The sequence below is a fragment of the Salmo salar genome, chromosome 22 (assembly GCF_965601325.2).
Source record: "Salmo salar chromosome 22, fSalSal1, whole genome shotgun sequence".
NCBI lineage: Eukaryota > Metazoa > Chordata > Actinopteri > Salmoniformes > Salmonidae > Salmo > Salmo salar.
Window position 1 is genome coordinate 10,535,141 of NC_138312.1, and position 26,498 is coordinate 10,561,638.

General features: G+C 41.1%; 2 protein-coding genes across 2 annotated transcripts; one reads left to right on the forward strand and one right to left on the reverse strand.

The window, feature by feature from the left end:
* Window positions 1–3,728: 3,728 nt before the first annotated feature.
* Window positions 3,729–12,658, forward strand: rla2 (ribosomal protein, large P2, like 1-2). The gene is made up of 5 exons (NM_001139735.1): window positions 3,729–3,759; window positions 8,382–8,505; window positions 8,641–8,689; window positions 12,220–12,306; window positions 12,523–12,658. Exons 2-5 carry the CDS (start codon window positions 8,383–8,385, stop codon window positions 12,600–12,602), a joined length of 339 nt encoding a protein of 112 aa, NP_001133207.1. The 5' UTR covers window positions 3,729–3,759; window position 8,382; the 3' UTR covers window positions 12,603–12,658.
* Window positions 12,659–16,857: 4,199 nt separating this feature from the next.
* LOC106582722 (uncharacterized) lies at window positions 16,858–22,144 on the reverse strand. The gene is made up of 6 exons (XM_014166094.3): window positions 21,992–22,144; window positions 20,877–21,528; window positions 19,951–20,055; window positions 19,111–19,172; window positions 18,525–18,803; window positions 16,858–18,251 (listed from the first exon to the last, which is right to left on the reverse strand). Exons 1-6 carry the CDS (start codon window positions 22,085–22,087, stop codon window positions 18,204–18,206), a joined length of 1,242 nt encoding a protein of 413 aa, XP_014021569.2. The 5' UTR covers window positions 22,088–22,144; the 3' UTR covers window positions 16,858–18,203.
* Window positions 22,145–26,498: the final 4,354 nt, after the last annotated feature.

Genomic DNA, 26,498 nt, shown 5'->3' on the forward strand with positions numbered 1-26,498 from the left:
CATGAAATAATTTTGACAAAATTAATGCATTATGGTTTTAAGGAGGTAGCATTGAATTGGGTACAGTCATACCTAACTGACAGGAAACAGTCCACCTATATTATATCAATGGTTCATTTTCTTCCCCTCGTGTTAAACTGTGGAATACCGCAGGGCAGCTGCCTTGGGCCACTTCTTTATTTAATATATACCAATTACTTTTCCTACGCCTTAGCTGAAACTCAAGCTACTATATTTGCAGAAGATACTACAATTTATGCAGCAGGACAATCGGTTCAACAGGTACAGCAAGCTTTACAAGGAGATTTGGAGAATATCAAGGAGTGGGTTTGCCAGAACAAACTTGTTTTAAACACTAAGAAAACCAAAGTTATGTTGGTCTGTTCCACTAGGAAAAGGCCAAAACAGCATGGGATAAATATGGGAGGAGTACAAATTGAAGAAGTGGCAGAAACCAAACTATTGGGAGTGCAGCTAGACAACTGCTTATAATGGTCGTATTCAAATAACTAATCTATGTAAAAAAAATATTTAAAAAGCATGTATAATCAGAAGGATAGCTAAATATTTACCAGGAAAAATTCTTAAGCAAATAACACAAGCTTTAATTGAGAGTCAAGTGGTCTGGGGAAATGCATCATCAAGTGAAGTTAGGAGGCTGCAGATTGCACAGAACAAAGCAGCAAGGATTGTTTTATGGTGGAGATATGGTTTTTCTGTTGCAGTCATGCGCAATGTTCTTGGTTGGTCATCAATCGACAAGATAATGGAAAAAAACATGCTTATTTTATTTCATAATATACATCATTTAAAACGGCCAAGTTCTATTCACAACGGTAATCAGTTGGTAAGAGACAGACATTCCGTAAATACTAGGAATAGATTGTCCACCATCTATGCGTTATCCAGACAGAAAAGAGAAATAGGCAAAAGAACATTTCGATTTAGAGCAATAAAGAAATGGAATAAATTAACTGAGCAAACCAGAAACCTTTCAATATATAAATGTAAACATTATTTTAAAACGATTTAAATATAATACACAGAAATGTTGTGGGATTACAGTAGATGAAGAATCAATATTTTTTAGATTGATTATTTATTGGTTCATTATGTTAGTATATTATGTATGTTTGTAATAGTGTGTTATATGTGAAAATGTGTTCGTATATAAATTGTATTTTAATATTTAAGGACTCTTGGAAGATTAGTCCAAATGGGGACTAAAAGAGATCAAAATAAAATAAAATAAAATCCTCCCCTTCATCTATACTGATTGAAGTGGATTTAACAGGTGACATCAATAAGGGATCGTAGCTTTCACTGGGATTCACCTGGTCATGGAAAGAGCAGGTGTTCTCAATGTTTTTTATACTCAATGTATAGCTCTTATTTGAATTGAATGTAATATCTTATTTTGTTCTTGTCTGTAACTGTTCTGTTCTTTGTCATGTATTTCTAAGTTTTATGTGGACCCCAGGAAGAATAGCTGCTACATGTGCAGTAGTTAATGGGGATCCTAATAAACTAAACTAAACTGGTTTAGGATCAGATAAGGCCAGGGCCGGTCCTGGCCATTCTGCCACCCTAGGCGAGACAAAAATATTGCAGCTGCCCCCCACCCCACTGCATAACTAGAATAGTCACAGTAAGCAAAATTACGTTGAAAAGACGTCTAAAATACGTATTTTCCAGGCATTGAAGTTAGGTTCAATTTAGGTTCTGAATGAAAGGTGAAAATATGTATTTTCCCGGACATTGAGAATAAGTATTTTTCTGGATGTTGAAAATACATATTTTCCAGATGTAGAAATCTGGTTAATTTTCGGTTCTGAATGTAAGTCGAAAATACGTAATTTATAGACATCTATGTTTGGACCAAAATAAGCCCGGTCTAGACTGGACCAAATCTGAATCAAACATAGAGACTTGGTCCAGACCAAAGATCTATGTCTGCAGACATTGAAATCAAGGCCTATGTTTGGGTCAAATCGAGGCTGGTCCAGACCGGACCAAAAGCCAACGTCTGTGGACGTGGAAATCAAGGCTGGTTTGGACTACACCAATAAAGAGATGGCTGGTCTTGACAGGACCAAAAAAAGACATCCAAAAGACGTCGGCGTCGGTCCGTGCTTACTGGGGAGTAGCCTACCTTGTCGGCCTAGAATGGAATTGTATGAATACCCATCCATGTGTTAGGCCCACCGTTTGTAAAACAGGCCGTTGCATTGGCTTTATTAGTCCTGATTCCTGTGACTAATCAATTTGGTTATTTAAGCTCTGAATATCAGCTACCCAATTTTAGCAGGAGTTATCCTGAGCCTATTTGCAATGTGTTTACACAGTGGGAAATGCAGAAGTGTTTTCTTTTTCACTGTGATCAGCTCGTCAAAAATGTACGGATACAAACTTGAAACCACTGATGATGACAATGTAGCACACGGGTGAAACTCCTGTACAGCAGTTGTGAGTAGCCTGATTATCAATTCCATATTGTCCATTTTACTTCAACCTGTCCTGTTTTTAGGATATGTTGTTTGTTAATATGTCCGCAAATGTTTTATTTGATTGGGCACCATTTAGGTTAAGCTATTTGATCTGAGAAACCTGCATGATGTAAAAAGTGTTAGTCTCATTGTCATATATTTCATCTCCAGCCTGTAGGCTACAGAAAATGCCACATACTCTTTCTACCATATACTATATCTGCTGCTACATGATTTATGTTAGTTGGATGGAATGTTGGTGGAGCGTGGCAGCAATTTGTCTCTCCAATAGCACCCTGTAGAGACGCGCTGGGAATGGACATACAAAATATTTTGCACCCCTGTCTTTGACAAAGTGGGCACTGCTTATCTTATTTGACACATCCGGCCGTGTTTGGGAGTCCCATAGGGCGGCACACAATTGGCCCAGTGTCGTCCGGGTTTGGCCGGGGTAGGCCGTCATTGTAAATAAGAATTTGTTCTTAACTGACTTGCCTAGTTAAATAAAAGTTAAATAAAAAAATACAAATAAAATTATCACAAGGCGGCATCAGTGCTCACCTAAAAAGCCCATATGCCACTGGTTGAGAGAAATTGTCATTGTTTTTAGGCAGAATTATATGAGGTTTTATGGTGCGTCTTGGTCAGTTTAGCTCAGAAAATGCTGCTTAATCCTGCCTTAATCCTGCCTAATGAGCGGGCCAGCCTTGGATAGGGACAAAGTAGTGGAATAGTGGTGAGGTTTTACCTCCAACGTATGTTTGCGGACCGCCATAATACCATAGAAGAAGACCCCCACTCCTTGTTAATTCTCAAAACCCATTGGATAGAAAGCCAGAGGTCCCGCCCCTCTGACCTCCTCCAATGGGTTTTGAGAATAAGGCAGGAGAGATTATTGACAGGAAACAGAGACCGTGGAGCATGTATTGCTACAGTGTGGGCAGTATCAGAGGGAAAGAGAGACGCTGAGATCTAGTATGAGAGAGAAGGGGATACAGTAAATTAGTTTAGAGTATATTGAGTTGAACGTCATTCGATGTAGTCTCAAATATTTTGTTATCTTTTTTAAGAGCAACAGGGCTGGCATGTAGATTTAGTTTTTCCCTGTCTCTAGCCCACACTCCAGTACAGTAGGTGGCGGTAATGCACCATAACGTTGGATGCCAACTTCCGATAAATCCCACCGAAGAAGAAGACGACGCGAGACTCTAACCTCTCGCTCCTTTCCAGAAAATTCAGCGTGACTGACGTTTCGTGTCTCTATAGACTTAAAGTAAGTTCATCTTTATAATACGTTTTAGACCATAAACAGTTGATTCAGTGTTTGCAGTATTATAGTTAAGTTGTACTAACGTTCAACTATATTGTCAGAAGTCATTCTGTACAACAAGAAAATGTAGTACTTTAGCAAATAAAGAGCACGTGCTAGTGTTCAAAGCTAAGGTAGAGGAGCTAACGTAAGCGAGCTACACTAGCTGCTAACATGACACCATTGTATGAAATTGCATGAGCACCACGAACACATGTTACTCTCTTTATCTGTATGTGAAATCTTGCTTCTTTCATAACATTTTTACTATTACCCTTTTGTTGCAGCATTGACTTGAGTTTTCACGTGTCATGAGTCTAGTGAAATGCTAACTTAATAGCCAGTTAGTTATTAGCCGCGCATGCTCCGATACTGTCCCTCTGGTGCTTGGGCGGCATGCTAGCTATGCATTTATGACAGTAACATGGTCTTTATTAGTTACCACGGTCATAATTATTGCAAAACCCCAGCTATTTAAAAAAAAATATATATACCCTTAGCGTAACCCTAACTTTAACCACACTGCTAGCCTTATGCCTAAATTTAAATTAAGACTAAAAAGCAACTGTTTCATAATATAGAGCTAATTATGACTTTGTAGCTGTGGTAACTAGTGACAACCTTAGTTTGGTAAACGCTGAACTAGCCAACTAAGTTCTGGGGACCCCAAGGGGTGCACATTTATTTTTTTGCCCTAGCACTAACTAGACAGCTGATTGAAATTGTTATAGTGTGGACACTATATAAATAATGACATGGTTATTATTGGCATTGACCGTGACCTTCCCCCTTTGATGATGTCATCACTAAGAGTCAGATCTGTGCAATGTGATTCTACCACCGGTTGAGTGGGCTATATAGTTCTGCTATTTTTGTACCGTTTGTACCTGGCTGTACACCTTTTAGTTATTGGGTTGAAAGTAATATTGAAATGCGTGTGGGCATTCCTTGTCAAGTTACTACAGAAATATTCAAAGCTTGATGGTGATTTTTTTTTTTTAAGTCCCCATGACTGAGTTTTGGAAACCCTGGGCTAGGTAACAGACATTCAAGAAATGACCAGTATTTTATTAATTAACTGATGCAAGAATGTAGATTATACTCAGTGTTTTCCTCTAGTGCTGCTATACAGCTGTTTATGGACACATTTTCAGCTGAGTACTTTTTCCACTTTGCTAGTCAGGAAAAAGTCTGCCGAGAACTCTCCTGCTAGAAAGCACAATATGCATATTCTAGCAATCTATTTATAGGACAGGTGCCTGTCAGTCACAAAGTGAGCTGACAGGGAAACGGCTGGTTTGACAGTCTCTGTCCTGCCTCTCGGTACCTGGGTAAGTATTGTGTGGGCTGTTGTTGCAGTCAAATGTCTTTATATAGGAGGAGAGAGCACACTAATGCCAACTGACACATTGGCCGTGAGACCCATTTGACCCTCTTCACATGCTCACATGGCGCTCCTTATTTCTCAAGCATTGAGGGACGTACTGCTTTAATTTTCTAATTAATCTGCTATATGCAGTGCATAAACTTTTCAATTGTGCCTCAATCATTTTTGAATTCGGAACATATAATATGCGCTTGCAATTCCACATAAACATTGTAACCGCAGCAGCTTCACCAGGGAGAGCCATCATTTTCTTTCCACTGCACTAAACTGCAGCAGATTGAAGCTTGTGGTTGGTTTAGTGAGGGTTGGGGACCAAGTCAATTGGATGCACGTTGGTGAGGAAATTCCCCAAATGATTTGAGTGTAGCCACGGCAGACTAGACAGGCGTGTTTGTTCCCTGCTGATCAAATTTTATGGCCTGAATACATAGTGCCAACTGTAAAGTTTGGTGGAAGAGGAATAATGGTCTGGGGCTGTTTTTTCCATGGTTCGGGCTTGGCCCCTTAGTTCCAGTGAAAGGAAATCTTAACGCTACAGCATACAATTACATTCTAGATGATTGTGTTTCCAACTATGTGGCAACAGTTTGGGGAAGGCCCTTTACTGTTTCAGCATGACAATGCTCCTGTGCACAAAGTGAGGTCCATGCAGAAATGGTTTGTCGAGATTGGTGTGGAAGAACTTGACTGGCCTGCACAGATCCCTTTTCAACCTCTGCCTGACCGAGTCTAATACCTATATGTTTCAAGCTGACCACCATAGTCCCTGTGCCCAAGAAAGTGAAGGTAACCTGCCTAAATGACTATCGCCCCTTGGCACTCATGTCGGTAGCTGTGAAGTGCTTTGAAAGGCTGGTCACGGCTCACATCAATACCAGCATCCTGGAGACCCTAGACCCACTCCAATTCGCATACCGCCCCAACAGATTCACAGATGACGCAATCTCAATCACACTACACATTGCCCTTTCCCACCTGGACAAAAGGAACACCTATGTGAGAATACTGTTCATTGACTACAGCTCAGCGTTCAACACCATAATGCCCACATAGCTCATCACTAAGCTAAGGACCCTGTGACTAAACACCTCCCTCTGCAACTGGATCCTGGACTTCCTGACTGGCCGCCTCCAGGTGGTAAGGGTAGGCAACAACACATCTGCCACGCTGATCCTCAGCACAGGGGCCCCTCCTGTACTCAGTTCACCCACTACTGCCTGGCCAAGCACGACTCAACACATTAAGTTTGATGACGACACAACAGTGGTAGGCCCGATCACCGACAACGATGAGACAGCCTATGGGGAGGAGTTCAAAGACCTGGCCGTGTGGTGCCAGGACAACAACCTCTCCAACATGAGCAAGAAAAAGGAGCTGATCATGGACTACAGGATATGGAGGGCCGTACATCGATGGGGCTGTAGTGGAGCGGGTCGAGAGTTTCCATCACCAACAAACTATCATGGTCCCAACACACCAAGACACACAACGACAACACCTTTGCCCCCCAGTAGACTGAAAAGATTTGGCATGGGTCCCCAGATCCTCAAAGTTATACAGCTGCACCATCGAGAGCATCCTGACCGGTTGCATCACTGCCTGGTATGGCAACTGCTTGGCAGCCAACCGTAAGGCGCTACAGAGGGTAGTGCGTACGGCCCAGTACATCACTGGGGCCAAGCTTCTGCCATCCAGGACCTATATACTAGGCGTGTCAGAGGAAGCCCCAAAAAATTGTCAAAGCCTCCAGTCACCCAAGTCATATTGTTCTCTCTGCTACCACATGGCAATCGGTACCGGAGTGCCAAGTCTAGGTTCAAAAGGCTCCTTAACAGCTTCTACCCCCAAGCCATAAGACTGCTGAACAATTAATCAAATGGCCACCCGGAGTGTTTACATTGCCCCCCCCCCCCTACCTATTTCTTGACCTGCATTGTTTAAGGGCTTGTAAGTAAACATTTCACGGTAACGTCTACACCTGTTGTATTCGGCGCATGTGACAAATACAATTTCATTTGATTTAATATATTTATTTATTTTAAAAAAAATGGATAGAAGACTAAAAACACCCGGAGATCGTCTCCAAGTGATTCCCACTCATAATAGAGACGTGATCGTATACAAATGTAAGCAAGATTTGAAAGTATTAGGTTATAGTCAAATAGTATATCTGTTTTCAGAATGTTTTGTAATTAGCTTTTTTTTTTAAAGAATTGCCATTGGGGTTTACCCAGACCCCCAACCCCACCGACTAGGGGTGAAGCCAAAGGCAATATCACTCCCAAGATGTTATTGTCAATCTTCAAAAGTGCCCAGGGAGCATGAATTTGAACGTCCCATATAATGTGGTAACGATGAGTCGAAGTCATTTAGTCTATTGTTTTCTGACACGTTCATGTATTTTCTTTACTGGCCTATCGGGTGAAAGTCATGCTATTTGTATTTGAGTGAGTCCTAACTTCTCAAGCAGGCTGATGCCTTCACACAGCAAACGCAAGCTCTCCAGAGCAAAAAGAAAAGTGCCCATCAATCTACTTGCTCAGCTTATTTATTTTAAGGAAAGTGATTTACAAAAGTTAACCTTCTTCAATAGTGAACATAATAGCAAATTGCTGGCTACTGTTGCAAAAAGAAAGCTAAAAAAGACACCTGGCATTCATCCTGGCTAGCCTACTGTAGCCATGTCGATATCAGTGTTGACAATGGAGTAGTCAGTCAACTGCTGCTTTCTGTGTAGCAAAGCCCATGTTTAACACCTGCTTCATTCTTCAATCATACCTGTATTGCAGATAGCTGAGAAAATAACTCTTAAAGACCATGTGTTTATCTTATTCTACAACAGCTGATGAATAACACTGTAAAAGTGTGAAAACATTTGATCAGTGTTATTTCCTGGTAGTTGCTGGTTGAAAATACATTATAGTATTAGAATGTACCAGAGGCCACCAAAATAAAGCTTGTTCTGTAAACATACGGGGGAGCCTGCCTTACTATTTCTATTTGGCTGGGTACTCCATGTGCTTGTGGAAAACACTGTAGCCATTGCTAATTAGGCTACTCATATCTCACATGGACTCTGGGTAAGGCCAACTTGAATATCCACAGAATGCATGTCACGTATCCACAGAATGCATGTCACGTAGACCAATATAGTTTATAATCCAACTAATCGTTTTTTTCTTATCCATATCTCTTGCAGAATGCGTTACGTGGCCGCTTACCTCCTGGCTGTGCTCGGTGGCAACACTAGCCCCTCCTCAAAGGACATCAAGAACATCCTGGGGAGTGTTGGAATCGAGGCCGAAGCTGAGCGCCTAGACAAGGTATGGCACCATTTAGGGAGATGCTGTCTTGTTAAGATAAAACTGATTTACTTTTGTTTCCTTGGACACTGTTGCACGATGGAGGCCTCGGTTTACACATTAACTGATGATTAGAACCTGAATTTGTTTTCACAGGTTGTCAGTGAATTAAATGGAAAAGACATCAATGAAGTCATGAACTCTGGTGAGGCATTTTCCCTTATGTCTTTGATTTGACTCGTGAATTCATGCATGGTCATAGCTACAGAATTGTTCATGTTACAGATTGGCTAACGGAAAGCATCGCAAGGAATTTTTCAACTAACCTGTTCTTGGTGATACTTTCTTTGTTCTGGATTCAGTATATACCAGAGATTATTCAGAAAGATATTAAATCCAGGTTTTATATCGAATGAGAAATGCCTCTTGCATGTGTGTAGATCTTTGTTTTTGGTTGCACTGTGTGATGCACTGTCATCTACTTCTACACGCGTCCGCATCGTGTAGAAATGACTAGTTCCTGCAAAGATGTTGGGAAATGCAAGATGTCTGGTAGCTAAAATGGCGAGGGAACTGCTCACTGTGCAAAACGTGGATTTAATATCTTTCTTTATATTCTTTGATTTTTGAAGAACCACCTGCAACTGTGCACGGACATTTATAAGATACTCTTTTTACCGAATCAAAAACGAAGAACATATCGCCAAGAACGGGTTATGTTTTCATTAGCCAATCTGTAACGGGTTCGGAGCAATAGATACCGTACATCCTGTTAACAATTCTGTAGCTCATTATGCCTGATTTACTGTTGGCTGAGATATTTCCCCAGTACTTCTTGGTTCGGCACTATAGTGTGATTGGCTTTGGTCTACGGCTGACCCCATTTAGTCGACTGGTCGATTGTTTGGTCGATAGGCTGTTAGTCAACCAAGATTTATTTTGTCGAACAGTAGCAATTTATAAATAAATAAAAATACACCTGTCGGATTCCCCCTGAGTGGACTGATCCATTGTGGAGGCCGTGGGGATGGCACAGTCCAAGACGTGCTACTGAAATTGTATATGGTTATATTACATAAGAACAATGGCGCAACACTTATAAAAAAATATATATACATATTTTATAACATGTGCGTTCTCCCTCATTGGGTAGCGATTGCTGTTTGACGGCTTTTCCTAGACCATGTTGCTCTGTGCATAATGTTAAAGTTAACCAGCATATTGGTGTTGAGAACAATGCTGTGGAAGCAGCAGCAGCAGAATGAGATGAGAAAACAGCAGTGGCCTAAGAAAAGTAAGGAGAGAGGAAACCCCAACTATATTAGGTCAATAATCAATTGCCTCACTGTTAAATGTGCCTGGCTTCATAAATCATCAATATATATACAGAAATAAGACAGATCCTGCTTCTGTTGCCTGTTTGAGTATTTGGTTAATAGCTTACTGATTCCATGAGCACCAAGCCTCGCACAACGACATGGCAAGTAAACCATTTCGCCTTTTCGGCTGTTTTAAATTTTTTTGCTTTGGGTAAAATAAAGGCTTTACCAAACAACTTCTGGTATTATTTATTTCCTGTTTACCATGTTCAAAATTGTCGTAAAAATTATATTTATAATAATAACACTCCTTTTGTTGTTGTTATTATGATCATAAGTAATCATTATCATTAGTAGGCTTAGTATAGCAGCCTTGTATAACCACCATCGAGCTGTAGGCCTAAGAGCACATCCTCTTTTAGTCTTAATACCGTGACTTACTTAGGCCTATATTTCAATATATAGGCTACTGTATCAATCATTCATTCCTTCATGTTGTTCATGATTTAAAATGCAATGAAGCATTTTAGTTTGACAACAAAATAAAGTGAGCCTTGAATAATTAGCTTATACAATAAATAAACCGTTCCATTTCGGGGAAAACTTTACAACAGACTCTCTGGTACGCTTATACTTAGTGTTTACATTGTTCCAAGCGGCCAGAAATTATATGAATCCATACAGCACCAGTTTGGCACACACAATATGCAGGCAGCGCTTGCTCCTTACCCTTTTGTTGATCTTCAGTATTTTCCACAACTATTCACATTTATTCCACGCATCTACCTGCTGAGCAACCCTTAAATATTCCCCCGTTTCGAGTTTATTTGTCATGTCCTCTGCATCCATTTTGCTGTCACGTTGAGTTATTTATAAGCAATTTATTGATGTGATTATGATATGCTATAGGTTAGGCCCTATGGTTTCCTATTCGGATGGGATTAGTTTTACTGGGGGAGGTCGGATAATGTAATTATGTGCACTAGCACAAAACACCACATCTGTAATTTTTGTCCTGTCCGACTCTGTCAATACATGGCAGGAAAGTAACAATTCCAGCCAGAATAACCTACTGTTTTTTTTGTTTGTTGCAAACTCCAAGGTCCTTTGATGGTACTAGCCCCGTGTGAATCAACATCCCTGTGTTTTGAGAAATGTCTGAATCGATAAATTTAACTAAATGCTGCGCATAACCTATATGAATGGCCTACATGTAGCCTATCAACTTGCAGTGAATGCATTTTTTTGTTTTGTGCGTATTAATTGAATATTGCCAAATGCATCAGAAACAAATATTGAGCCTATTTAACGCAACCCTTGCTGTTTAGTAGATTGCAAAGCAGCATATAACCGAGCTAAACGTTTGGAAATGATAAGTTAACTTTCCATCCATTGCCTTAAAATGCATCTCAAGTGCAATTGCACTGTTTAGTTCACATCTAAAGGCTGGAGGGCATTTAGGGCATACTGCGGATCGCTAAAATATCCTAATGATTATGATCACACTTCCTCAATTCAAATATGATGGCGACACTATAGGAAAGATGGTCGGTATGGTTTAGAAACTCGGGAACCAAGCTAGAGTTATCAATGTGGCCCGATCACCTGGGCATGTTGAAATACTGTATCTTCGCGCCTAGAATAAAAACTTCCAGGCTTCCGTCATAACTGTCAATTTATTTGAAAAAAAAAGAGAGAATTACGGGGGCAGTTTGGGGGGAAAAAACTAATCCTGTCCAAATCATCCTCTGGAATAACGGACATTCTGAAGTAATAATTTCATAACCAACGTTCTATAGTAATATTAGTCCCGTGCGAATAGGTTTTTGGTCACGTGCATGCAATGCATACATGTCACGTAAAGAGAGCAAGGGTTGAGGGAATAGGGAATGTTTTTCCTAAACATATTGGGGATTTCGGTAACAGAACTTTTCAGTCAGAAATGGATGTAATTATTTTTCAGTTTCCCCAACACGGACAGCGCGATAAACACTTTGTTCTGTGGTGGTCGCTGCAGCAGGGAGGAGAGGCATCGGGTGCTAGTCAGTCAGTCACTCACTGTCTTTCTTGCACAGCAAGTCTGAGCCCGGCACTATCAAATCAATTGGTGGTCGGATTCCCTCTAGTCATTTGTGTCTTAATTATTTCATCAAACCATTAGACAAGTTCAGTGAATATTGTTGATTTAATTAAAACACATAGGATGTGTAAATATATGGAAAAATACACGTTAAAAAATGTAGACCAATCGATTGGTCAAAAGAACAGACGACTCTTGATCCCAAAAAATGTTTTTGCCAGGGACAGCCCTACTTTGGTCTATAGATTGCATATAGGCACAAATGTCTTCAGTCATTCATTCACTGTTCACGTTAATTTATTGCCTGTCAATGAATTGGTCCTTTTTGCTTTGCAGGCCTCTCTAAGTTGGCCTCGGTGCCAGCAGGTGGTGCTGTGGCAGCTCCTGTAGCTGGCGCTGCAGCTGGCACTGCTCCTGTTGCTGGTAAGATCAATCTCTCATGTCCCTCCTTTTCTCACATCACATTCCACAATATTATAGGGAGCCAAACATTTCAATCTTTGAAAATAATTGCATTAAACATAATTTGAGGAAAATGCTTGTGCTTGATATTAGACACTTATTGCATTTCTGGAAATTAACTACGCGTTTTGCGGATAGACTCCCAAACATGAAGCTAACCTATGTTTGTGTCTGCAGCGGAAGAGAAAAAGGAGGAGAAGAAAGAGGAATCTGAAGAGGGATCTGATGACGACATGGGATTCGGCCTCTTTGATTAATTTTTCTTCCGTGAGAAGTGGAAAAAAACAATAAAATTTGAAATTGTTACCAGAAAGCCATCTTTTCTTTTTTATTTATTTATATATGTATGTATGTATGTGTGTGTATATGTTCATCACTATTATAACTGTTCAGTATTGTAGGAATGTTAAAGTTAATGTTACGACACAAACACTGTATCCAGCCGCCTACTAAAATATTGACCTTTGCCTGAGACAAACTTAAAGTCTGGCAGAACAATGGTGTTTATTTTGAGTACCGAACCGCATATTTTTTTGTGGCAGTTAGAATTTGCTGGTCCTGCAAGAAAAGGGGAAACCTTGTTGGATTATAAATTATGAAGAATTGTAAACACCTGGGAGACATGCAATTCACAGCTGGCATGGGTTTTGTCTTTGTTTTTCAACCTTGATTCATTGAATAGCATGAGTTTTACTGTTGACACAGTATTGTTTAGAATCAGCAAGACTAATTTGTGATTTTTTTATTTATTTTACTTAATTGGTAGAATATTTTGTTTAGTCAGTGTCTAACTACTGCAAATATTTAGACTGAAATTACACCAATATGTTCTTTAAAATCTACATATGAGCAATAAGCGATCTGTCGAACTACATCCCTAGTTCTATGAATAAGAAATTGGTTGGTGTGCTGCATACTGTGCCATGCAGAAGATGTTCTGATCTGACTGTCCTCTATTCCACCTCTTATTTGTTGCTGTGTTTGGCACTTTTACCAATATCCAAGGGGTGAAGAGAAATTGGTTACTGCCATTCATGACACAATGGTGACATCTTGTGGATAAATGTAATATGATTTGATGTAATCAATGCAACATACTGTACAAATCAACTTTTCCTGAATATCTACTCTAGTTGCACCTTGCAACATGGCATCGTCTGGCAGTCCAAACAGTGCCTGGTCAGTCTACTAACCTGGCCAAATATCTCTGTATATATGTTGTACCTTTTTATTTAACTAGGTACACTACAAATACTTTGGATGTGATGCGTTTGTTTTGAAGACAAATGACCCCACCACAGGGATTCGTTGTATACTAATAACTAGTCTTTAAAATGTATAAATAGGCCAGAGTAAAAAGTTTAATCAAATGAAAATGTGTTGCAGATATGAAGCACTCTCTAGTAAGGATGAACAACATTAATTCCCAGTCCCCTTTGGGGAGTGCCACTTATTTACAGCCTGTCCTCTTTGGGGTGTGACGTATACACGCAGGACACTATGTCTGCGGTTCAAACTCATAAAAGACACTCGTCCACACCTTATACCCTTGGGGGGATCCCCGTCGCCATCTTGGAGGGAATTCCAAATGATTAGCCAAGCATGGGAAGTTTGCAACGTAAGCCCCTTTGCCCTCGTTTTTAGTCGAGTTTGCAAGTGTACAATTATGTTCACTTTGGGGCCTGAAACTCCCCATAATTCAATTTACGACGATTGTACATCCGCAAAGAAAAGTCCGCCAAATTAAAGCCTCAACGTCAATATAGTCAACATACAAGTGTAAGTAAAAACAAATGTAAATTAGTTAGAAATTGTGCTACTAATGCACATGACAGTACAAACACGTATCGTAAAAGTAATTATGTTTTTGTTAGCTTTTGGAAATTGTAGAAATAAAACATTTTCCTATAGAAGTTACATCATCGCGGGATGAACGAGTGACGAATTTCCGGGCAAGGGTGGTCCATTTAAAAATCTTGCCATGCAGGTGTTGACTCGTCATCAGAAGTATCCACTTAATTGGAAGGCTGAGGGGATAGGGTGTGTCTTTCAAGTGTTCGGTCTGCAGGCTAATTCTGTAGTTTTAGGGCCCATAATGCAATTCTTCAGAAAACACAACGTTTTCATGCTGCCGAAGTCCAGCGAGAGCGAATACAAATTCATTGAACTAACCAATGACAAGTGTTAAGAAAATGTTGCGCAATCTAATAAAGTAACGACTTTAAAAATAAGTTGCACGTTATGTTGGCTGACAATTTGTTAGCTACACTATCCTTACAAACTGCATAGCATTACAGCAGTATGTACTGTTATATTAGCTAGTTACCTAACGTTAGTTTGATACTAATACATCGAACTTGCCAGGCAGTATATTAACTACATGCCTTCTAACTAACGAACGTTTATTGACTTGATTATTCACATCATTCTTAGCTAAGTGGTATAGTCGTTGTGCGTTTTCAATGGACATTTTCAGAGCACTCGCGCACTGTTGAATATGGCCCGAGTCAGTAAAAAAACGAATTAAATGGTTACCCAGATGCGGTCCAAACACTTAAGACACACACTATCCCCCCAGCCCTCAAATGAAGTGTACACTTGCAGGGCGAGGGAGAAAGGAATGATTTTTAAATGGACCCCCCTTGGCCGGAAATTCGTCACTCGTTCATCCCGCATTGATTGTGTTTTAAGCCAACTTTAGCACTACAGCCAATTATAAACATAGCAAAAAGACAAACGTCCTCTCACTGTCAACTGCGTTTATTTTCAGCAAATTTAACGTGTAAATATTTGTATGAACATAAGATTCAACAACTGAGACATAAACTAAACAACTTCCACAGACGTTTTCTGAACAAAGGGGGGGTCAAAATCAAAAGTAACAGTCAGTATCTAGTGCATTAAGTAGCTGCATTAAGTACTGCAGTGCATCTCCTCCTCATGGACTGCACCAGATTTGCCATTTCTTGCTGTGAGATGTTACCCCACTCTTCCACCAATGCACCTGCAAGTTCCTGGACATTTCTGGGGGGAATGGCCCTAGCCCTCACCCTCTGATCCAACAGGTCCCAGACGTGCTCAATGGGATTGAGATCCGGGCTCTTCGCTGGCCATGGCAGAACACTGACATTCCTGTCTTGCAGGAATTCACGCACAGAACGAGCAGTATGGCTGGTGGCATTGTCATGCTGGAGGGTCATGTCAGGATGAGTCTGCAGGAAGGGTACCACATGAGGGAGGAGGATGTCTTCCCTGGAACGCACAGCGTTGAGATTGCCTGCAATGACAACAAGCTCAGTCCGATGATGCTGTGACACACCGCCCCAGACCATGATGGACCCTCCACCTCCAAATCGATCCCGCTCCAGAGTACAGGCCTCGGTGTAATGCTCATTCCTTCAACGATAAACGCGAATCCGACCATCACCCCTAGTGAGACAAAACCACGACTCGTCAGTGAAGAGCACTTTTTTCCAGTCCTGTCTGGTCCAGCGACGGTGGGTTTGTGCCCATAGGCGATGTTGTTTCCGGTGAGGACCTGCCTACAAGCGCTCAGTCCAGCCTCTCTCAGCCTATTACGGACAGTCTGAGCACTGATGGGGGGATTGTGCGTTCCTGGTGTAACTCAGGCAGTTGTTGTTGTCATCCTGTACCTGTCCCGCAGGTGTGATGTTCGGATGTACCAATCCTGTGTAGGTGTTGTTACATGTGGTCTGCCACTGTGTGGACGATCAGCTGTCCGTCCTGTCTCCCTGTAGCGCTGTCTTAGGTGTCTCACAGTACGGACATTGCAATTTATTGCCCTTCAGTCCTCATGCTTCCTTGCAGCATGCCTAAGGCACGTTCACACAGATGAGCAGGGACCCTGGGCATCTTTCTTTTGGTGTTTTTCAGAGTCAGTAGAAAGGTCTCTTTAGTGTCCTAAGTTTTCAGAACTGTGACCTTAATTGCCTACCGTCTGTAAGCTGTTAGTGTCTTAACGACCGTTCCACAGGTGCATGTTCATTAATTGTTTATGGTTCATTGAACAAGCATGGGAAACAGTGTTTAAACCTTTTACAATGAAGATCTGTTTAGTTATTTGGATTTTTACGAATTATCTTTGAAAGACAGGGTCCTGAAAAAGGGACGTTTCTTCTTTGCTGAGTTTACTTGAATTAAATATATAATTATTAATATACGCCTACTGTATGATAGCTAGCAAATTAATTAGCTAACTAATGTTAGCCAGCCTAGCTGGAACCTCTGAAGAAGGAAAATGTTTTATTTTTTTACAATTTCCAAAAGATAACCAAACAAAAACATTTATTTTTTACGAGGCGTGTTTGTGCATTAGTAGCACAATTTCTAACTTATTTGCATTTGTTTTCTACTTACTTGTATGCTGACTTCTCCATTGTTGTTTTTAAGTTTTCAATTACTTTTCTTAGCGGATGTACAGTGAGGGAAAAAAGTATTTGATCCCCTGCTGATTTTGTACGTTTGACCACTGACAAAGAAATGATCAGTCTATAATTTTAATGGTAGGTTTATTTGAACAGTGAGAGACAGAATAACAACAAAAAAATCCTGAAAAACGCACGTCAAAAATGTTATTAAATTCTTTGCATTTTAATGAGGGAAATAAGTACGTGTCAGTTTGTCACTTTCACGAGATTGGAGTAATAACATGTTCAACTACTTAAGGCATTGACTCGATTCTAGGTTGTGCCTTTAGATTTTTAACTTCTCTCATCGACTTCTCTAACCACAGCCTGGTCTGTATCGCAAGCATTCCCAGAAGTTTCACGATGTTGCGCCTCTGGGTTTAGAAACTCTGTGCCCAAATGTTTGTCAGGGAATGTCTGTTAAAGAGCGACTGACCCTAAAAAACAACTAATCCCTTTGAAAACGGCCTATGTGGCAACAATATGAGTCAGAAACATTTATTCTAGTGTCAAAATTGACTACAGTGTTAATAGGTTAATTTTGGTCATAAAATCAGTCTCGTCTAAAATGGAGTTTGTGACCTCGGTGCATCACAACGACCACGTTTAAATGCACACCAATATCCCATTATTATTCGGGATACTCAAGTATTCGGTTTTGTCTTTTTTAGTTGACACAAAATTGCATAAGTATAATTTCCAGAAACAAGGCATTACCCTACAGGGGTGGGCAATTCCAGTCCTCGAGGGCCTGATTGGTGTCACAGTTTTGTCCCAGCCCCAGCTAACACACCTAGATTACTCATCATGAAACCTTTGATTAGTGGAATCGGGTGTGTAGAGCTATGGCAAAAACTAAAATATGCACACCTTTGTGTCCCCAGAACCAGGATTAAGAATGAGTAATAACCTATGTACCTGTACCTTGTAGCAGGGTAGTTAGTGAATGCAGTTACAGTACATAGTACTTACTATCACTAGTGGTCCTCTGTAGCGTAGGTTGGTAGAGCATGGCGTCTGCAATGCCAGCATAGTGGGTTCAATTCCCGTAAAATGTATGCACACATGATTAGTTGCTCTGGATAAAAGCGCCTGCTAAATGGCATATATTATATTTTATAATTTAGGTAAATAAATACAGTGTACCAAAAGTGGTAAGAACTCCATATTGCATATCCATTACTTACTAACCTGTAAACATAGTGATTACACAGATTACCCTAGTGTAGATTTACAGGTACAAGGCCTACTATAAGTGTTGTGTGTGATGGTCCCTTCATGACTTGCCTCTGGGTTTCATTTTCAGTCATCTTTAAGTAATCTATTCCATTTGTGTCACAAGGAATCGAGGAGCACTCCATGTGCTTTTCCACCACCAAGGATGTTTGGTTTCCCCTGCAGTGGTTAGTCTTTTTTGCATGTGACGTTGTATCAATGATTATGATCATCATAGTTATGCAACGTCTGATCTGGATTAACCTGAAAAGCAACATAAATGTCATTAGAAACCTATTTGGTATTTCTTGATTCACTTGGTGACAGCACTGTGGTTACAGGTCATGTAAAGCAGAGTCTAGTTGGGTGGAAAACATGTTATAGCTTTAAAAAAAACTGAAGGCTGCCTCTGACCTCTGGTGTTGTTACCTGTGTCACACCTGTGTTTGACCTCTCTAGTTTAGTTTATTTGCACATAATTACATACATTTGAATTGAAGAGAAAAAATAGGTCTGACTCGCCTCTGGTGTTGTTACCTGTGTCTGGGTGAAGCGGTCTTCTAAGTAGCGGTGGCCCAGGCCCATGATGTGACCTTTGGAATGCCTGGAGAGAAAGGCTACCCTGGCTGTGAAGTCCAGAGTGAAGGCAAGCTTGACCAGCTCTGGGGCGTTGTCGTGCCCAGATCCAGCAGTGTGTGGTGTCTGGCGGCTCTGGCCTGTAGGTGTCTCTGTTTCCACGTACGTATCAGCTAACTGCTGGAAGGTGCTGTAGGACAGCTTCTGGAAGAATGAGCTCAAGCTGGGGTTCTCCTTCAGCTATGGAGAGAGGACATACTTTCATGACCATAGAATATAATACGTTATTATCCATTAGGAAATAGCAAGTTTAGACTAAAGTCCAGACCTGTTTTGTGCTAACATTCCACTTCTTGTAGTCTGTGTAATTTACCAAACATGTTTGGCATATGACAGGACAGATTACAAGAAGTGGAATGTTAGCACAATCAGACTGGTACCCATCCTATAGCAAGCTATGCTAAATGTGAAAGATGCATTGAGTGTCAAAGAAAGACTGTGTTAAGTTTCTCAAATGCAATCTTTTTTGTAGGTTATAAACAAAAACCTTGTTATCAATGAGGTCTCCTTGCTGCTTCATCAGAACAATGATCCTTTTGATGACATCCTCTGGAAGAAATGGATAGTAAACATACAGGTAACTGCCAAAATAAATAAATAAAAAATATATATTTAAGAACAAATTCTTATTTACAATGACGGCCTACACCAGCCAAACCTGGACGACGCTGGGCCAATTGTGCGCCGCCCTATGGGATTCCCAATCACGGCCGGTTGTGATACAGCCTGGATCACAACACCAACAACAAAATTCTTAATAGGGTGTTGGGCCACCACGAGCCAGAACAGCTTCAATGCACCTTGGCATAGATTCTACAAGAGTCTGGGACTCTATTGAAGGGATAGGACAACATTCTTCCATGAGAAATTCCATCATTTGGTGTTTTGTTGATGGTGGTAGAAAACGCTGTCTCAGGCCCCGCTCCAGAATCTCCCATAAGTGTTCAATTGGGTTGAGATCTGGTGACTGAGACGGCCACTCGTGCACTGTGGATGGGGGCATTGTCATCCTAGCCATGGTAGCCAAAATAATGGCCTGCCCAGCATTTTCATACATGACCCTAAGCATGATGTGATATTAATTGCTTAATTAACTCAGCAACCACACCTGCTTTCAAAATACTTTGTATCCCTCATTTACTCAAGTGTTTCCATTATTTTGGCAGTTACCTGTAGTAACTCTACATTAGACAGTAACATATGTGTGATGTGCTGTATTATATGACCTTTACAGCTTTATACCTAAAATGTGTATGTTGCTATAGAATGTTACATTTTTAGTATGAATATATAAGACATCAATACACATAAGAACATTGATACTTACCATCTGTAAGAGCTGTCTCTCTCTCTTTCACCTCATGCACAATCTTCTCCAGCTCTTCTGAAACTTTCTCATAGTACGAGTCAGTAGGCCCCACACTCAAAACCGCTGTAAAAAGTAACAAGAACGATCATTGCCTTTGCAGTCTTTTTTTTCATGAAATAACTGGATAATAACTGGATAACCAACTAGGGCCCGAGTCAACTAGGGTCCAATTTCCCAGAACATTATTAAATCGAGTCCAAGTTCGCATTGAAATCTATTTAGCATAATAAAAAAATCCCCATCAAAATCTGTCTGTTTAAATTAGAGCTATCTGTCTCAATCCACCACATCCGCCGATGTCCGCCTTCCGCATTTGAAGTGGACCGGGAGACATCCTGAAAATCGTTCTTCTCACAAAAATGTCTGTAGTATCTGAACAGTTTGACTTAATATGACACCTCCGTCCAAACAGTTTGGGCTACACAAATATTTTTTTTAATATACATATTTTTTTATACCTACAGGGTTCCTAAAATTCAAAATCAGATAGCAAAATTATCCTTAAAAGAATTCCATATGTTAGCTTACCACCCACCCTCACACACACACAGCACTGAATGTGAGTACATTTTAGTTAGAAAGTTGTCTATTGAATAGCTACCAAAAAGTAAAGTTAACGTTCATCATAAATATGAATAGTTGATTCTTCCGTCTATTGTATCTGTGTTTACAGGTCTATATTTCCAAAATGCTTTAAGATAGGCATTATCCTGCATTGTTTGAGTTAAGGGTGTGTGTCACAATATCTACCCCCCTTAAGAGTTTTAAGCTAAAATGATTGCAAATCCACAAAATCCTGTTTGAACAAAAGGACAATAATAAGAAAACATACAGTACAGTGTGTGATAATAATGGATTTGGGTGCCATGTCCTCTCAAACCTACATTCAACTCCAGTTATGTCAGTGGTCTTGGCCCTGTCCAAAGCCAATGGTCTCTTCACAGACCCTCTGTGGCTGTCAATCTTGATTTTTCTCAGAGATAGTCTCCTCATGGAGCTCCTTTGCCTTATGGATGTCTTTTTCTGCAAGGTTCCTTGTGACTGTCCATCTTTCTCTGTGCCAGACTCCTGCTCGTCTTTCTTGTCACTCCCCTTCGTCGAGAAAAAACCCAGAAAACCTTTCCAGAAAGAGGTCTGTTTGCTCTTCTTCTTGCCCTTTTTAGACTTATTCTCCAGTTCAGTAGACGTCTCAATCTCAGGAATGTCAGCAGGCCCAGGGATTTCTACTAGAGACACATTTGGTATAACAACTTCCTCATCAGGTGGTGTGCTACTGGCAATGCCCTCGTCAGGTGTGCTGGGCCCTAAGTTGATCAAGGTGTCACTAGAATGCCTGCGGACTCTTGTGCATTTCTCTGACAGTGTCACCCACTTCTGAGGCTTTGTTGGTGACCTCAGGCCCACACATGTCCCATCATTTAAACTGATGCTGCGCTTCACATACACCTCCAAGAGGCGACAAGTGTCCTTGTGGCCAAGAGATAGCAGCTGGGCGTTTTTGGGCATCACCTTTTCTGTAACCTCCATGACGGATACCTACAATAGATAGATAATGCTAATTATTTGTTTTCTTCACTACTGTAAACATTTCTAGATTTATAAATGTTCTTTATTCAACATTATAAGATGTCACATTCGCAGAATTGTCTTGTATATTGTTCTGGTGGGTGTGGTTTCACTTTTAATGCTCAGCCTAAAGTAAAGTCTGCATGATTTAAATTGTTCATTTAACGTTTCATAAATTGATTAACTTTGTAGCCAACAGAAATCCGGCTACAGGCACGATTAGCACAACATTGGGTCCGAATACAGTAAACTCCATAACATTCAGAACAGTTCTTTGGTTATAGTATTTTACGCAAAACTGATATCACTTCTTCCTGAACAGTTGGCTATTTACCAGTGCCATTACCCCTTTCAATTAGCCATTTCCCATGTTAATATGTCAGTCGACAACATTAAATAATAGAATATCGTAGGTAGGCTCGTACCTACTCACCTTTTTACAAACTGTCTGTCTAGCGTTTCCTTCCCTATAAATGTGTTGATTCCGACGTGTTGTCTTGGTGAGATATAGGTCCTTGCAATACGGCATCCCTAGGGACGTCAAACTCTGACGTCACCCCAATGAAGTTTACGTTTAAATTGGTTAAGTTTAGTGGTCGAGGTTAGGGCAGCGTTTACCAAACTCGGTACTCGGGACTCCAAGGGGTGCACGTTTGGTTTGGGTTTTTGCCCTAACTCTACACAGCTGATTCAAATGATCAAAGCTTGACAATTTGTTGATTATTTGAATCATCTGCGTCGTGCTAGGGCAAAAAAACAAAACGTGCTGCCCTTGGGGGACCGAGTTTGGGCAAACCCAGGTTTAGGTTTAGGTAAGGGTTATGGTTAAGGTTAGGGTAAGAGTAAGGTAGGGGTTATGTTTGGGATTAGGGTTTAGCGTAGTGACGTCTCAGGGATCCCAGATAGCACTAATCGTGAGATATATCTACACCTAAAAATTATTTAATTTCACACCCATGTTTGAACCAATGATTTAAACACTAGATAACATGTTGGGGAGCTGTGTTCTAAGCCACAGTGCCTCCATCTTGGCACTCCCCCACCGTTGTAAAAAACATTTTTGGAAGCTATAAGAAATGCATTTATTAATGCCTACATTCGTTTTTGCCTCCTTAATGCATAGTTTAAAATTATATTACGTGAGCTTAAAATAAAAAAATAATAAAAAATATATACAGTACCCGTCAAAAGTTTTAGAACACCTACTCATTTCAGAGTTTCTTTATTTTGACTATTTTCTACATTGTATAATAACAGTGAAAACATCAAAACAATGAAATAACACATATGGAATCATGCAGTAACCAAAAAAGTGTTAAACAAATATAATCAAAATACATTTTGGATTTTAGATTCTTCAAAGTAGCTACACTTTGCCTTGATGACAGCTTTGCACACTCTTGGCATTCTCTCAACGTTCATTACTCATATTGTTGGCTGAGGAAAAGTAAATTTTTAGGGGGCATTATGGTCACACAAGGGCCTTGTGGCCATGGCTGTCGATGCTGCCTGGAAATTCGAGGCCAGCCCTGAATCCAACATGACCTTCTGCTGGCACACTGTATTTGTGATGCACATTGGGATGTTCCGGTGCACTCCTGTTTGGGTTGAGCTGGCACATTGCTTCCTCCAGACAATCATGTCCACTTCCCTGGCCGTCTGCCCTGGAGTTGCCGTATATGTTGACTTAGTGACAGTTATGGTGTATGGGGAGGATGCAACCACACATGACAAGCGCCTAAGGCCGTATTCACTACAACGAACCAACAGAACCCGAATACTCATTGACAAGAAGTGGCATCAACTTATTGGGCATTCACATGTCATAGGAATTGCACCTCCAGCCGTGAGGAGGCGACATGGGAAGCTGCCCGTGTTCACCTTCAGCGGGCCATGCTGCGCCAAAAAGAGAACCTAGACCGTCACTGCAGTGAGGCCTCGGTGTTCGCACCGGGGGACCGGGTCTGGCTCTCGACCCAAAACCTGCCCCTCCGCCTGCCCTGTTGGAAGCTGGGTCCGCGGTTTGTGGGGCCATTTAAAGTCCTGAGGAGAGTGAACGAGGTTAGTTATAGGTTACAGCTTCCCCCTGATTACCGTATTAACCCCTCGTTCCATGTGTCTCTCCTCAGGCTGGTGGTGTCTGGCCCGCTCCAGGAGTCTGAGGTGCGGGAGGTTCCTCCGCCCCATCTGGACATTGAGGGGGCCCCGGCATACTCCGTTCGCTCCATACTGGATTTGAGGCGTTGGGCGAGGGGCCTTCAGTATCTCGTGGAGTGGGAGGGGTACGGTCTGGAGGAAAGGTGCTGGGTTCCGGTCGAGGACGTGTTGGACCCTTCAATGCTGCAGGAGTTCCACCGTCTTCGTCCGGATCGCCCTGCGCCTCGTCCTCCGGGTCGTCCCCGAGGCCGGTGTCGGGGCACTGCTGGAGCCACGCGTCAAGGGTGGGTACTGTCACAACTTCCGCCTAAGTCGGTCCCTCTCCTTGTCCGGAATTGTTTATTGTAGTGCTTGTGCACGTTATGCTGGTGTGTCATAAGTTTTTGTTTACCCATTGATTTATTGTTCTGTTTACGGTGGTTTTGTTTATTAAACTGCGCCATTGTAAATCAATTTTTGCTCTCCTGCGCCTGACTTCTCTGCCGCCAGTATGCACACCCCACACATGTAGTGAATCTGTTATTGAATGTGTTTGTATAACCTAATCAACTTAGACTGGGTTAATATCAGAAACCAAAGGAAAATAAATACTGTATGTAGGATGTAACCTGCAGGACAAAAAAACTCCACCCACAGCCCAATTACAGTGTCTTCAGAAAGTATTCATACCCCTTGACTTATTCAACATTTTGTGTTACAGCCTGAATTCAAAATTGATTACATAGATGTTCTCACCCATCTACACACAATACCCCATAACGACAAAGTGAAACAATTTGCAAATTTATTGAAAATGAAATCTTATTTACGTACAGTACCAGTCAAAAGTTTGGACACACCTACTAATTCCAGGGTTTTTCTTTATTTTTACTATTTTCTACGTAGTAGAATAGTACTAAAGACATCAAAACATTCAAATTAAACATATGTAATTATGTTGTAACCAAAAAAGTGTTAAACAAAATGTATTTAATATTTGAGATTCTTCAAAGTAGCAACCCTTTTGCTTTGATGACAGCTTTGCACTCTTGGCATTCTCTCAACCAGCCTCAGGAGGTAGTCATCTGGAATGCATTTCAATTAACAGGTGTGGCTTGTTAAGTTAATTTGGTGAATTTCTTTCCTTAATGCTTTTGAGCCAATCAGTTGTGTTGTGACAAGGTAGGGGTGGTAAATAGAAGATAGCCCTATTTGGTAAAAGACCAAGTCCATATTATCGTAAGAACAGCTCAAATAAACAAAGAGAAACGACAGTCCATCATTACTTTCACATGAAGGTCAGTCAATCCAGAAAATGTCAAGAACTTTGGAAGTTTCTTCCAGTGCATTTGCAAAAACCATCAAGCGCTATGAGGAAACTGGCTCTCTCATGAGGACTGCCACAGGAAAGTAAGACCCAGAGTTACCTCTGCTGCAGAGGATAAGTTCATTAGTGGTAACTGTATCTCTAATTGCAGCCCAAATAAATGCTTTACAGAGTTCAAGTAACAGACACATCTCAACATCAACTGTTCAGAGGAGACTACGTGAATCAGGCCTTCATTGTCAAATTGCTGCAAAGAAAACACTACTAAAGGACACCAATAAGAAGAAGAGACTTTCTTGGGCCAAGATAGATGCGCTATTGACATTGACTGGTGGAAATCTGTCCTTTGGTCTGATGGGTCCAAATTTGCTATTTTTGGTTCCAACCTCTGTGTCTTTGTGTGACGCAGAGTAGGTGAACGGATGATCTCTGCATGCGTGGTTCCCACATGAAGCATGGAGGTGGAGGTGTGAGGGTGCCTTGCTGGTGACAATGTCAGTGATTTATTTAGAATTCAAGGCACATTTAACCATCATGGCTACCACAGCATTCTGCAGCGAAACACCATCCCATCTGGTTTGCGCTTAGTGAGACTATCATTTGTTTTTCAACTGGACAATAACCCAAAACACACCTCCAGGCTGTGTAATGGCTATTTGACCAAGGAGAGTGATGGAATGCTGCATCAGATGACCTGACCACCATAGTCACCCGACCTCAACCCAAATGAGATGGTTTGGAATGAGTTGGAACGCAGAATGAAGGTAAAGCAGCCAACAAGTGCTCAGCATATGTGGGAACTCCTTCAAGATTGTTGGAAAAGCATTCCAGGTGAAGCTGGTTGAGAGAATGCCAAGTGTGTGCAAAGCTGTCAAGGCAAAGGGTGGCTACTTTGAAGAATCTAAAATATATTTTGATTTGTTTACTACATTTCTTAGTTGACGTCTTCACTACTATTCTACAATGTAGTAAATAGTAAAAGAAAAACCCTTGAATTAATAGGTGTCCAAACTTTACTGGTGCTGTAAGTATTTCTCACCCCTTTGCTATCCCACTCCAAATTCATCTCAGGTGCATCCAATTGCCTTTGGTCACCCTTGAGTCACTACAACCTGATTGGAGTCCATCTGCGGCCAATTCAATTGTTTAGACATGATTTAGAAAGTCAGACCTGTCTATGTCACAGCTTAGTGTGAACACCTTTTAACTCCACCTAACACAGGATTTAATGTTCTCAGGCACACAACCAACACAGAAGACCAGGACAGGCAAGTATGCTCAAGGTAAGTTTTATTTTAAATGCATGGGTTAACATGGATAAGACCCCGTTTCCCACACAGCAGACTGCATGATTTCCCGGACTGTGTCGACACAAAGCCTCCCCTCAGGTAGGTTACCCTCCCAGACTACAATCTCACTCTGGTGCTGCACACAATGTGACCCACCCATGGCCCTGTTCTACTCTGCCAACCCCTCT